Here is a 14,869-nt window from a genome sequence, read left to right as displayed (position 1 = left end):
TGGTTTTCTCTAGGAGACTGATTGTGGACAGAAAGATAAATTCCACAGGGAAAAAAACGTAGGAATTGTTTTCTTTTCTAGTTCTTGGGCACACAAGTCTGGAGCAAAGCACTCTTCTCTATGTCCTTATCTTTGGAATATCAAGCTAGGTCAAGCTATCTCAAAATCAAATATTAAATTCCCAAACACACACACACACACACACACACACTTTTCACAGAATAAGAGTGAAATAATGTGAATAAAAGATATAGAGTGAATAAAAGATAAGAAAGAAGACACGATGCTTTGATGAGCTCTGCATGGAGACCTTTTTAGCTCAGAGGAAAAAGGGTTTTCAATTAAACCACAAGTGCCAGCTAAGTCCTCCTGTTATAGAGCAGCCTGGAGGGTGCAGGACTTGTACCTACGAGAATTTTGTGAATCCTTCCCCTTCCTAGCATGGGGACAAGTCCAGACATGCTGGGATGTCAATCAGGGAACAGTGACTTCTGCCTTGCTGAGTACATTAGCAGCCATGAAGTAAAAACCCAGTCCCTCAGCAGACTCAGAATTGACACCAAGTGACTTAAAAGATTTGTCTTCCCACATTCTGGTTTCCTGGCACCAGCAGATATGAAGTCACCAAGGATGAAGTTGCTGCCATGACCGTATATTTCTTTTCTTGCCGAACCAGCAACTTGGGAGCTAAAACGTCTATCTTTTACAAAGAATGTATATACGCTCCATCACAGCAGCTAACTCCAGATTTAAGAACAAGAATAGACCTAAGAATGGGCTAAAGCTGCGCCATTTATCTGTAAATAATTTAAAGAAATATCAGGAAAATATCTGAATTTAGAGGACAAACAATACTACAGTGCACTTCAGTAGCCACAGTTAATATCAGCTATATCTGCAAGACAGCAGCTGAGTCAGAGAGCGCTAGCCAGAGCCTTTCTTTCTCTTAAGGACATCCTCTCTCCCAATTAAGCATCCTGCTGGTTAAAAATCCTCTCTCATGTATTTTAGAAGTGGGATCCAAGCCACAGTTCACGCATGCTGATTCCCCTGTTAAGATCATATATTCATCCCTGAAGGAGTTTCTATGTTTAACTAAGTATCACTCAAGAAAAAGGAAAAGGGAAAAAAAAGTTCAAGTAATTTTATTTAACTAGAAAAAGTACTTTAAAAAATTACCCAGCATGTCAGAACAAACAAGCCAGATGATAAATAAGGGCAATTCAAGAGAGTCTGGTACACTGGAAGTCCTTCTCCACACTTCCACATTACAGCACAGAGGCTTAACCTAAGTTCCTGTTTGAGAGCATCAACAGGTGTTATACTTTTCTCCCATTTTAAGACAGAAATAGTTATGATTGAATGCTGGAAATAGCTTTGAGATAAACACAGCTTATTCCATCTGAATCCCAAGTCTTTTGCAACTGTCTGGAACAAGGAACAGACATGTCTTTTAGAACAGTTTTGAGAAGGAAAAGGGCTGTTCTCCGTTTCTATTTTAAAAACCCAGCAGATTAATGAACTGCTACATACAAAGTAATGAACTATTACTAAGACAGAAGCCAACACTCTAGATGCTCAAGCACATCCTGGATTTTATGAATCCGCATTAACTTCACAGACTCTGGCACTGTGGTAACTGTCAAGTAGAGAAAGGGACTTTTCTTCTTTCTCATTGGGAAAAGCTTTTCTCTACTGACGCACAAAAGCAAGAAACATCTCTTGAAAGACAATCAGTAAAGAAACTAAACCAATATTTAACCATAAGGTTGGTATATGGCACCTTGCCTAAAACCCCTTCTCCTCAACACTCATTTGATGATCATAGCAGAGACTAAAAAGAGCAGCCCATTCTCTAAAATAATTTATACTAATAGCTACTAAAACCAAAGGGGTTTAATTGTTAATTTCCATTCCTGATACTTCTTCATTAATTACAAGGGGAACTGGCATTGTTCCGCTGGCCTTCACAGATGATCTGTCCAACGCAGGCATGGGTGGCTTCATGAGTACTGAGACAGCTTAAGTGACAGCTGCCCAGAGAGGTTGTGGAGTCTCCTTCTCTGGAGACATTCAAAACCCGCCTGGACGCCTTCCTGTGCAACCTCATCTAGGTGTTCCTGCTCCGGCAGGGGGATTGGACTAGATGATCTTTTGAGGTCCCTTCCAAGCCCTAACGTTCTGTGATTCTGTGATTCTGTGAAATGGACAATTTCATACTTCAGTGCTTGGCAGGTAACACTGACTCCATTTGCAGAGTACAAAAGGGTCAACCTGGGCTTCAGAGTGAAATTTCTGCATTACACAGAGGCACACCTTATCGGACTCTCCTCTGATTTCAGCAGAAATCTTGAACACAGCTCTACTTAAACACTATGAAATATACAAATAGGTGGTATCAAAATGGTAGCTAAAGCCCCAGGCTTAGAACCTGACATAAACTGAAACTGTGTGTCAGTGCTTCCCCTGTAAACTGACTTGGATCTCAGTCTGTGTCCAGCTCCATTTCTGTCCTCCACCTTTCTATTTAGACTGCAAGGGCTAGACCTCACTGTTTGTATACAGCCTACTGCAATCATTATACAAACAAAAATAACATGGGAAACTGTCAGATGAGAGATACTCCAGTTAAAGAGCAAACTAAAACATGTGTGGAATGAACCAGAAAAGCAGACAAACCTGCAGATGGACAAGGCCTCCCCTTTTCCACCTTTTAAAGAATACTGCAAGTATCCGAGCACAAATGAAAAGGGGGCTAATGCATCCAATGCTCTTGCAAGGGAAGGGAAAGAACACTATGCTCAAAGAGAAATCACGGTTGCAAATTTAATATAGGAATTCTGATTTTGTTGTGGTTTTGTTTGTTATTTTTCTCAACACATCAAAACAACCTCAGACAGGCTTCCTAAACTGGGAAGGGTGCTTGATGCAAGTATCAGAGAGAACACAAGATGCAGTGACCTCTGTCTTTGAAATCTGGCTCTTTTGATGCCTCTTAGAGCAGTCCCCTGCGAGTGCAGCAGGGAGGAATAACAATGGAGTTACCTACTTTATAATAGTCATACAATAGGCCAAGAGCAGCAGCACTGTCCTCATCACCATTTATGCTCATCATAGCCTTGGTAGCTGCTGTTAGGGGGTTCTCCAAATACGACTTCCAGGCTTCATCTTCGCTGGTGTAGGCTCGTCTGGTGTTGAACGAAGTGTCATTTGGCACTAAGGCCACAAGTCGCTTGTTACTGCATAGACAGGAAGAATAAAATGGTGATCCAGAAGGGATTACTTTACTCATAAGGCATGTTAAAGAACATCACATAGCTCAACAAAAGTGATATGATTACATCAAGCAAGCATCTCTCTGTTAAACTTGGTGACATAAATATTTATCAGCATCAGGTATGTTCAGTATTTAACAAAAAAATTAAATGTGTGGAGATCTTGTGATAATAATTCAAATGTATTTTTACTAGTACACAGATAGACCTATCAAAATATTTTAAAACTATTTGGAAAAAAAGGAAGTAACATTTTAAGAACATTTTGACCCAGTATTTTAAGCTAGATGTACTCTTCATTGGGGAAAAATACATTTAATTTAAATCTGTTATAATAAGACGACAAAAATGAAAAAAAAATCTAATACTAATCTAGTGTTCACGTAAACGGAGTATAGTTCAGTATTTAATGACTGGGCACACCTTATAATTGAGCTATCCTCTGCTTCTGGAATGCAATTTGTCAGTAATTTCAGAGAGATTTTCTGTAACAGGACATGAGGAATGGGTCCAGTGGATGGAGTAGAAGTCATCAATGTGTATTCAGTCTCAATTCCACTTTATCACTCACCACATCTAGTTACAGACACATGGTCATACACACAACCATTAATAAGTGGGATCTGCAGCAGAGCTGTTTCCTCCAGCCTGAAAGTGGTAGAAACTGACCAGCGCCTGTGCATGTCACAGGAGAGGCTGCTGCAGCACAGCTATGGTTGTAATTTCCAGTATAATGGAAACATAAATGAAGATAATAGTACCTGCTTTTGTAAAGTGTTCAATAAACTCATGGATAAAAGAGCTAGGAGGAAAAAAAAGTGGCATTCCTATTACACAAGACAGTAGGCAAACAGATTAGGCAGGGAAATAGTGGAGCAAGGGCTGTGCTGCTCAGTGCATTTGCAAGAGCAGTGTCAAGAATTGTGGCTCAGGTTACAAGGATCATGATGACACCTTTAACACATTACACCTTACACATTTGAAAACTGCAAAGATGGCAGAATAACTGGATAAACTGACTTGACTGGAGAAACTAGCAGTTATTCGCAGTGACCTTCATAAAACACCTCTTGCTATCTTCTACATAAAACTGTTCATTATTCAGCCTCCTCTTTTTGCTCTCCCCTACCTGCAGCGGCGCCAGCTCCACAGACCTAACCCAACCAACTTACGCCGCCATAGAGAGAGTGGCATTCAAGCACTGTGCAACTGAGCCTTTTATTTGATTTCAGAAAGACGATTTGATAAAAGCTCATGCAGTAAAAGCTCTCGGACAGTGGGAGTGAGAGGTCTTACTGCAGCCTCCAAGCTGCAGGCTGGGAGCTCAGGCTCACTGCCTGAGCACAACCTGCAAAATGTGTGCTCTGGTGTTTAAGGAAGAGGAGAGGGATGGTGGAGATTAAGATCTCTATGGTACAGAGCACTGTTTACAAGTTTCTTTATTTAATGAAAAACAAAATAATCCATCTGGTACACAGAGCACAGTTTTATGAGCTCTGTGGGGGAAAAAAGCACTTTGTAGCTACGTGTCACAACATACAGACAACAACTGCAATTCAGATTATATTTTCCTTTCATCTAAAATATCTGTATTTTTAGAAACTTCCTTTCTTTTCTGAGGGCCTTTCTTTCTGCCTGCCATTTTGTTGTTTCTTCTAAAGATTTCTGTCCTTCTGGTTTCCATGTACACATTTGTGTTGTTACAGGTTTGTTTCAGCAAGCAAAGCTGAAACAGAAATTAGGAGCCCAATGAAAGGCAGAGAGAACTGCTAGGTCCTCTTCCCTTTTCAATACCTTATTGTTAGCGACTCGAATCAGATTTGTGACTGCCCCGCTGTTTGTGCCAGAGGTAGCTAGGGGCCTGTTCCCACTCTGGAGTAGCCAATTCTCCCTGGCTCAGAGGCAATTATTCCAGGCAAGGATCCTCCTTTCCTCAACAAAGCTCCCCTTCAGCTAAACCCGTGCTGTTTCACTGCAGGGGCAGCTGCCCATTGCAATGCACAAAATACTGCTCACTCTCCTTCCTGTAGCAATCTTCCCTTACAATCAGTAACAACCTTTTGTTACTCGGAGAGCTCATAGCCATGCAACAGTCATAACTGACTTATGAGCACTACGGGCAGACTATGAGATGCCCTTTAAAAACACACCTTTTAAGAGCTGGGCTATGCTTGTCTGCAGAAAGCCTCAAGGGAGGAGTTAATCTCTGCTGCTCTACCTTAGTCAAGACAATCTTAAAGCAATGATGAGAGTGCTGTACTTCAGAGGTGTTGTGCAGGATTGTGTTGAGGAGAAGCTAAAGTAAAGGGAATAAATGCTCTAGGAACAGCCACTCAGTAAGTAAACAGCTGGAATGGCTGGAAGGGCATAGGTGCATAAACCTAGAGACTCCCCAACATCTCCCCAAAGCACATTTTCTCTAAACCCCAAGTTTTCACATTTAAAAACTGAATGTCCATCTTCTGTGGCTTGAGAGATGGTCTGCAGCATAATCAACCAACACATTCATTGTGTTTACTCTGCAAATAGACTGAAACAATAGCATTAAGAAAAATAAAAAACTTCCTCATCACCCCCATCCCTGTAATCAGCTCTGTGGGAGGTTAATAGCCAGCCCTAATTATCATGATTTAACATAATCACTCATTTCAGAGATTACATCCAAAGCAGCCAGCCAAAACAACTGCATTTGCTTTAAGAAAACTTCTCTATTAAATAAGGTTGTTTGGATGGGAGGGAGAGATTCTTTTAAGAAATACGGCCAGTGTGTGCACACATTCATTCCCTTTCCTTTTCCATGACTGCTATACCTCCTGGATAATTTCAGTCAAATGTGACAGAGGGATAGCAAAGTCCCTCGTAACCAGAGGAGATAAAAACTTTTATTTTAATATATGCCAAGAAAGCCCAACCTCCTGAACAAGGCTCTGCACAGGTAAGCTCCCCTGGTCCTGTCAGGCACCCTTCCATGCTGGGGCATCCCCAGCTCTTCCAGCTGTGTAGCTGATGACAGCAGGCAGCTGCTTGGAGGAGTGACTCTGGTGGCACCTGGACCATGGGGAAGACAGCTATGAGAAACAAAAGAGCAGTCCCACTGATGAGAGCTGCTCTGAACACCCTACCTGTGAGAAAAGCCTCAGCTAGAGCCTGCAATTAGCAACACATCAACAAATATTATCAAAAGCTGTAAATCCATCAGTGACTACATTCACGGAGAACCACTCACTTAAGAAAGGAAGAGGGGCCAAGATTGCAAGTGGAAGAGTCCCATTCAACCTGGCCACCAATATCAGCACATATCCACTGCAGCCCCAGGCACATCATCTAAAATAGCCTGGCACCAGGCCGAGAAGGAGAACAAGCCCAACCCTGCCTGTGCCCACTCCTCACTGGGGCTAGCACACAGCTAAGAGGGATGTGCCTCTACAAACTGAAAGAACACCATTATTTTACCATGGAGATACAGCTTAACAACTGAGGATACTTTGTGCCTAAAAATGTACATGTTTCCTTTCAAGCTATCAGCTGAGCTTCTAATAAATACAAAATAAATATTTCTGTTGTTTTAAGATAAACAGTAGTAGGAGGTTATGTATCTTAATTTATAGGTATGTGGGGATGAAAGGTATCTTCTGAGCAATGGTATAGCTTAGGACCCATACTGCCCTGACACTTGAGTGTTTATGTCTAGACTAAACTTCAGATGGTCTTCATTTCGCAAAACAACCACACACAACTCCCCTTCCCAACATTTTAGTAGAGATTTTCTTGTTTGTACCATCTTACATGACTTGTGTGATTTCCTCTTAAGATATGCATAGGTTTTCCAGATTTATACCAGTTATGGTGATTTCTGCATCTGATAAACTGGTATTTTTGAACTTATTTAAAATGTAGACAACAGAATTTTATAAAACCCCATGCGAGTGTGGTGTACAGACAGAGATGTCCAAAACTCTGCTCACTTCATTTAATTGCAGTTACAATAAGTAACTCTCCAAACACAAGTTGGAGAGTTACTTTGTACTTAATGTCAGTAAAAGAGCTGAATGGAAAGCACTGACCTTTCAAGCTCTTCTTCAGATTGGAGACAATGAACTTTCAACAGCCAGTACTCAGGGCTATAAAATTCTACTGCAGGCAAATTCTCACCAAACTTGAGGCAATTTATGAATTAGCTTACACAAAATCAGAAATGTCCACTAACACATGAACAATGCTGAAAGGCGACAACTGTGATCAGCACTTGCTTTTATTCAGAACGATTTCCTGCCTGTCAGTCTCTCTCAGCCAGTTTTGATGCTCAAGAGCCTTCTGTTGAATTTGCAACGTTCACGCAGTCCTCAACCTCTGCTAAATTTGCCATCAAGCACAAAGCAGACCAATGGAGCCATCTTGCATCAAGTACAGCTGCATCCTACTCTCCATCATATGCTAAGCATTACATCCTGATCCAGCTGGTGCTAGTGGGGAAGAAAGTCTCATTCTGCCTGCCCCCCAGCTTTTGCCTTGCCCAGGAAATTCACTCCTGAAAGACAAAAGCAGACCATTAAAAGTGCCAAGGTGGGCACCCAGCTCAGGCATTTCCTGGGGTTTTTTTAATTACTTTTTTGGACATCACATTTGTTCCTTCAACAAATTTAAAAAAAAAAAAAAAAGACCGAAGGCACTCCATTCATCTCTCTGCAGACTTCTTTGCCCCATGACAATGCATTAGGGCTTTCCCCTGCCTGGAAAGGCCCAGTGCTGGCTGGGGACACAGCAAGCAATGTGTGTGGGGCAGCAGGAGAATGGGAGGAATCCCTGTTCCCAGGTTTCAGCCCAGGCCTGAGCCTGTCTGTTCTTACGCCTGTAAGACAGGAGCACCAAGAGCACCTGCACAGCATCCTCTGCAAACTGTCCCTTCAGGGAGGCTTTGGTCCATACAGCTGTTATAAAGCACAGAGAAAATTTAGTACCAAATGACTGCAAGAGGCAAGACAGACTCACATCAGCCTGGATCCCAGCCCAGCATGCCAAGTCCATGGGATATTTATCATAAGCTCATTTTCTGTTGGAAGGTAAAAAAGTGCACGGGGGAACTGTCTGGAATTGGGAAACCCTGGAAGAAATACAAACTCTAGACCAAGATGCTAGCTGGAGGGATTACTTTTTTTGTTGCATGCAGACACGCAGCACACACCACCGCAGGTTTCTGATACCTTAGCTGTCCAGATTAGAGGCTTGGCTGGGATGCAGTGCCATGGGAAGAACACCTGCCTGCTCAGCCTTTCTTCCAGTGCAAAGTGAGATGTGGGGAACTTCAAAAATGCCCTCATTTCATTTGGTATGACAAAACATACAGGAGCATGCTCCAGTCACATCCAAGAGCTAGAAAAAGAGCTAAAGATCCCAAATCTGTTTTGACATAGCTAAGGAGGGCAGAGTGTGATCATTTACAAGCATCTGAGTAGCTCTAAAGCCCTTTGGTAAATTTAGTCTACACTTATACAATTCTCAGTTCAGCTACAAGGCTACTATAAAACAGATTTAGAATAGATGTGCATACAATTTGTCTTACAACTAACGTACATACATATGAGTTCACAGGCACAAAGTGAACTACTGCGACCACTTAAAAGGCTGCTAAGGACAGATCCCACGGCAGCTGGATAAGTTAAACTTTACATTCCAGATCATATGTTTTTGTCTGTGTACATTATACAAAGAGGTATAAATCAAAGCTAGCCCTAGTTGTTGAAACCTTTTGTTTTAGAGATTCTAAGATTAGCCCAAATTTACTACCCTCAGCATACTGCTTTGCCTAGACATCTTTTTATTTTTTAAAGAAAGGGTCACTGACTGTAAATTTTGATTTATTTCATTTTCTTGAGATTTATTGCCAAAAGTATAATTAAAAAGTCAGCAACACTGTTGCTTTAATTAGACAATAGTGTTCTGTTAAAACTACAAAGGAGCATAAATGTTTAACGAACAGGAAAATTACGGCCCATGTGTCTTGGTACTTTAACAGCCGACAGTCACATCACTCCCAGAAGCACGAACAGGTCTCCAAAATGCACTGAGCCCTATCCAGTGAGCATATAAATATACAACTGACTTGAGAGTGAAGGAAAATCAAAGCATTTAGACCACCAGAAAACTGAAAGATAAGATGCCCTCTGGCCCAGTCAGCAGTCTATACCAAAGAAAAAACTCCCATTAAAGAGGCTGAGTCATTTTGCCTACTAATGAATGCAGGTTTCGGACTCCTGCAATTTGGGGAAAATTACTCTTTTTGAGCACAAGACAAATCTGAATAAGATTACACATGTTAAATGATTAAAAGAAATTATTTTTCCTTCACAAAACACTCTGAGAGGAAGTAAAAGAACATACTGAGAACAGAAACAGCGAATAGCTAAACAGACCAGTTCAATAAGATGTTCAACTAGATGTTTTATTTGTTTTCACTCAGAACCAAAATAACTTGAGCATGTAATAGTGATTAAAAAGATTAAAACAAATAGGTGATTTATTAACATTGACAAAAAATGTTACTAAGTATGTCAAAGTGGAGGTACAAAAAAGAAATCTGACACAAAGATTAAATACACACAGTAAGTGCCTACCGAGGACTAGTTCAAGTAGGCAATTACTCACCCCGAGACAGACTTTTTATACCTATAATTTTGGAGATATTTTTGTGTCACTTTTAATTAAATATTATTTCTACCAGACAGTCTTATTAGTGCACTAAGTAGCCTGTTGCCTTTTTTTAAAAAAACAAACAGAAAACAGTCTCAAGAAGAGGCAGGTTTCAGCATGTTTTTTAAAAAAATACTGACCTCTCAAAAAATGAGGATATCCTGGAGTTGATCAGAATTAGCAATTACTTTAGCAGCTCCGTATCGAGCCATGCTGTATTGCTAAGAGCAGCACTTCTAGCGTGCATAGAATCCAAGGTTGTTTTAGCTGACAGGAAGCAGCCAGCAGTAGGCTTTAAATTAAAAGCAGGTCATGACAAGCCTTCCCAGACCTGCTGCAGTTTAACCTGACCCTTGGCCCTGTGGCCCTTGTTCATTAATTGCTTCCATAGAGTTAATGGAAATGGAATAGTTACTGCACTGATAGCACTGATTGCTGGTTTTTGAGAATATGAAATCTTTTACATAGTCAGAAGGAAAACATTAATTCAACAACTGAGCGATCTTGGGTGTCAAGATTTCCCACAAATATTTTTAAAAACCACACAAAACCAAAGACATACTTTACAGAACAACTCAAATACAGAATTACAGAAGATGCCATTACCTCCCACTACTAGGAAAAAGAAATTATGAATACAAGTAATCTTCAAGGTAGAAGACATATTCTCAAGCTCCAGGTATGTTGCAATACTTGACTTCTCCACAGTTCACATGCACTTAACATGGTTTCCTTGGTTAAATATTTCGTAAGCAACTGTTCTCTTCTTTATGTAGTACCATCAAAGAATAGCGTCCTGGTATACTAGGATGTCTGAAATAATTACTTATCTTCTTTTAATTAGCTACTACTGTCCCAATCACTGATTAAAAAGCTAATGAAGAGTCATCCCAGGATGAATTGCTAGATCAGCATTTGAAAGTCCGTGTGTGTGTGTGTGTGTGTGTGTGTGTGTGTGTGTGCTTGCCTGTGTATAAAAACCAGCAGTTTAACTGACTGCTCCAAAATAATGGAAAAAACATATTTAAGGTAATTATAAACAGTCTGCACTGGATTAATATTTGTGAAAATATTTGACAACAAATGTCAACCACTGTAATATGATTTCCCCTTCAGATGTCCCTGCCAGAACGAGAATGATGATGTCCCTGCTGGCCCTTCCACAGGGAAGAAGTTACGTGATCATTACAATCAAGTAAGTGACCTGGGAAAATTCCCCCCTCCTGTTCTGCTTTGATCTTCAGTCAGGTCTCAGACTTCAGCACCAGAGAGACAGCAGTGTTACAGCAAGATGTAACCATTTGATGCCCTTTCTCCTCTCAGTCGAGCTTACAGTTGCAAGTTCTATGAGGTTCTGCACACCTTCCTTGCAGAGAGATCATTTTCTGTGGCACATCCATGGCAGCATTTCTGACATTTGAAAGGTGCAGTCACTATAAACACCTCCAGTTCCTGTTTCTCCATTCATTCCCAGATGAGTAACACTTTGCAAAATTCAACTCAATGGATGCCCTATCCAGACTCTCAGCAGTAGATTTTTAAAAAAAAGTAGTCTGTGACCTAATTGCCACTTAACATCTGCTGATGGGAAACATATTTGGCCCTTACAGAAAAAATTAGGAACAATTCATAGAATCACACTGTAAACCATAAATGTCCTTTGTTGTTACAGTACCAGATGCTTCAGTTAAATATGAAGGTTGCATCTACATTTACATACTGAAGAAGAAATAGGAAACCAGGGCAAAATGACTCTGTGAAGAGTACAAGATTAACTTCTGCCACAGATACTACCACGTAGCAAGCTGGATGTGAACACACCTCTGCTGACACACAGGAGCAGGCCTGAACCCATTCCAGGCTCGCTCTCCTCTCAGTTATTCACCCACAAGCTCACACTCAGCTGCAGACGACCCAGGCTGTCCCAAGTGCTCCTTAATGTGGTCAGCCTGAGCATGCCCGAGCCTCATCTACCCTCTGTCCCAAGCAGCTCTTGCTGGTGGTTCTGGGACCCTGAGCAGTCTGAACGGTGCAGTCATGAGGCTGGACAGCTTGCAAGACAGCCACAGCAGCCAGCACATTCGGGCCTGCTACCACGCCTGCTCTTCGTGCAACTGCACTCTCAGCTGCATGGATCTCACAACTTCGCACAACACCAGCAGCAGCAGGGACACAACTGTGGAGGTTACCAGGCAGGTCCCAAGTGGTTGTAGAATTGCTGCTCGTCATTCACAAGAGTACTGGCAATCTCTAAAACCCTGTTAAGTCTCAAAAGTATTGAGGTCACCGATTAGCTTCACTCATACACTGGAGCCATTCATCTGGAACTCTGGTGATCATTTTTTTCTGTATGCTACGGCAAGAAAAAATTTCCAACCTATAAATGCAGAAGTGAAGCCTGGAATAATCTTTACGTCCTGCAAAGGGGATGCTCCCTCCTCCTTGCCCTATGGCCTCTGGCCTCTGTTCAATCCCCAGGGTCTTCTCGTGATGGCTCTGGGAATTGGATGGTAACAGAAGCAGCTGCACGGACCTCCAAAACCTTCATAGAGAGGCAGGGAGACACATTTCCTTCTGCAGAGGTTCTAGTTTGAGCAGTTCTGTCTTTAACACCTGCCACTTGCTTGCACCCTCTCTGCATATTAAGAAGCCAGACCTCTGAAAACTGAATGTTAAAAATAACCTCCAAGAGGAGATCAGGCTGCTCTCAACCCACCAACCCCCTGAGCCAGCTCTAGCTGCACAAACAGTTCCACTGACGCAGCTGAGAAGGTGGAACGGGGGCAGGAACAAGTGGCCGCAGCCTGCTTAAGTCGGTACTACCTCTGAAAAAAAGCATGTGAAATCATGCCTTATCTCTTCTGACCCATGGGAGTTTGTGGAAGCAAGCAGGCAAGACCCAGCTTTGGCAGAAAGACTAAAGGGAAAGACAGGGAGGTATGCACACTATCTTAAGGATAATCTCCCCTTCTAAGCTTCTCAGCACTAGAGTCAAAGACTTGTTCTTAAGCATTTTCACCTGTCCACCTTCCTCCCTTAAAGCTGCTGGTGCAGGAAGCACAACAGCACCCCTGCCCCTGCTCCTCCCTCCAAAGAGGGACCCTGCAGGCAGCCCTGTAGAGCCATTGTGCAGCACGGTGTACCACCTCTCCAGAAAACCTGGCAAATCCCACTGAAGGGCAGACGGAAGAATATTTTTCCACACTTTCTACATCCCTTCAGCTGCTTAGTCCTCTACATCACCACTTCACTAGCACAAACCCCACAAAAACATGTCCAGTGACACTGACAAATTAACTGACCTCGAAATAATGGGCTTCCCTCTCTAGTCTTGCCTTTAGGGAAGATCTGTTTTTTAAGTAAAACAAAGGCCATGTGGAGAATTATGTTGTAGTCTCTGGATTAGATTTTAATTAGATATAATTAAAGCCTAAAAAGAAACCCCAAAACCAAAAAACCCCTTCCCATGCAAACTTCCCCCACCAGTCTAATATCTCATTCCACCCGGTCATCTTTTCAGAAAACAAACGTATTTGCCTTCTCGTGTTACACTTGTGTATAGAGAGCCCAGGGGATTTCTTTACTTTTTATTTCCTTTTCAAACTCTCACCTACCACCTATGAATTTTCTAAAGACTGTAACCAGAAACAGATCACAAAGACACCTGCAATGGGGAAAGAGCTGTTACTAGAGAGTACATGCTCTGCAGTGCTCTTGCGTTCCTCACAGTGGTAACAGCAATAGCACTACACAGATCAGGGGATGAGGGGCATTTGTGCTCCAGTCTCGGTAGCTTACACCTATGCCATACTGTTCCTGTCGGGAAGGAAGGGTATCCCTGTAGCATTCTAGACTCAAAGAGGAACCACTTTTGCCCTAGTTTCTTACATGAGTTAAGTTTCCACTGCACTGTTTTTCTGTTTCAAAGGCGACTGTGGTGCAAAGTTGGTCCTTCTCATCCCCATATTCCCCTCCCACCATCGTGAACTGCACTTGATCTGCTGCAGCCTGGTTTCTGACACTTTGCTGAAACTACTGGCAACTAGGTCCGACCAAGGAGTAACTCATGGGGTCCTTTCACCTTCATGCAGTTTTGGAACTGCCTGCTGCTTTGCTTTGGGATGCCTTCGATCACTGCTTCTTATCAGCTCTTTTGCACTTCATCTGGTTCCCCTCTCAACTCAATGACTGCTCTTTCAGCTGCTCCTCCCTGCCTCGGCAGCATCCCTCAAGGCTCTGTCCTTATTCCCTTCCTTGCACTTAAATCATTTACTGCTCTTATCTGGACACCTAAGGCATCAGTTCCCATCCCCACTCGGATCAACCTCAAAACTCTACTTTGTTCCCCGCTCCTACAAGAGTCAGTTTAATTTCAAGTCAGTAATCTCATGTCCTACATTTGCACTATCCCACTGTCAGCTGATGTTTGAAAAGGCCAGGACTAAAATGATTTTTTAATCATTTTTTATCATTTGAACCGTCCCTTCTTTCCTTTATCAGGGCATCCAACCCTGCTGTTTTCTTTTGTCGGATAATCTCTTTCCTTCACTCCTTGTCAGGCAGGCTGTCACCAAGCCTCTCTCAGCCCGACCTCTCCAACATCAAGCTCCTCCTCTCTGTCTCCTTTGCCACAAAGACCCCTGGGGAGCCCAACAAGGGCTTGCATCTGAGCAACACCAAGCGTAGCCGAGATTACACTCATGGCTGGGGCACTCCTACCCGCACCGCAGCAGCTGTAAAACAAAACTGTCCTCTCCTGCTTGGCCTCTACGACCTCCCGCCCTCCATCTTCCTTGCCCCGTTACTCTCCCCAGCCGCCCCCTACAGAAACACTTAATAATCTGCGCAGGTAAAATGGCCTTCCCGCCTGGCTGCCTCACGGCAGCTCCTCGGCGCCGCACAGCACC

General features: G+C 42.5%; 1 protein-coding gene across 1 annotated transcript in view; it reads right to left on the bottom strand.

The window, feature by feature from the left end:
* Positions 1-3,239, bottom strand: part of GRHL2 (grainyhead-like 2 (Drosophila)) — a gene marked incomplete at its 5' end in the record, with an annotated part of 48,480 nt that extends 45,241 nt beyond the window's left edge. The window contains one exon of the mRNA XM_010179143.1: positions 3,050-3,239. Within this exon, the coding sequence (XP_010177445.1) occupies positions 3,050-3,239 (190 nt within the window). The remainder of the gene's footprint in view (positions 1-3,049) is intronic.
* Between the last annotated feature and the right edge of the window lie 11,630 nt (positions 3,240-14,869).

This window comes from Mesitornis unicolor, unplaced genomic scaffold (assembly GCF_000695765.1).
Source record: "Mesitornis unicolor isolate BGI_N332 unplaced genomic scaffold, ASM69576v1 scaffold18562, whole genome shotgun sequence".
NCBI lineage: Eukaryota > Metazoa > Chordata > Aves > Mesitornithiformes > Mesitornithidae > Mesitornis > Mesitornis unicolor.
The sequence above is the reverse complement of the archived record's forward strand: the minus strand, read 5'-3'. Positions and strand labels throughout refer to the sequence as shown.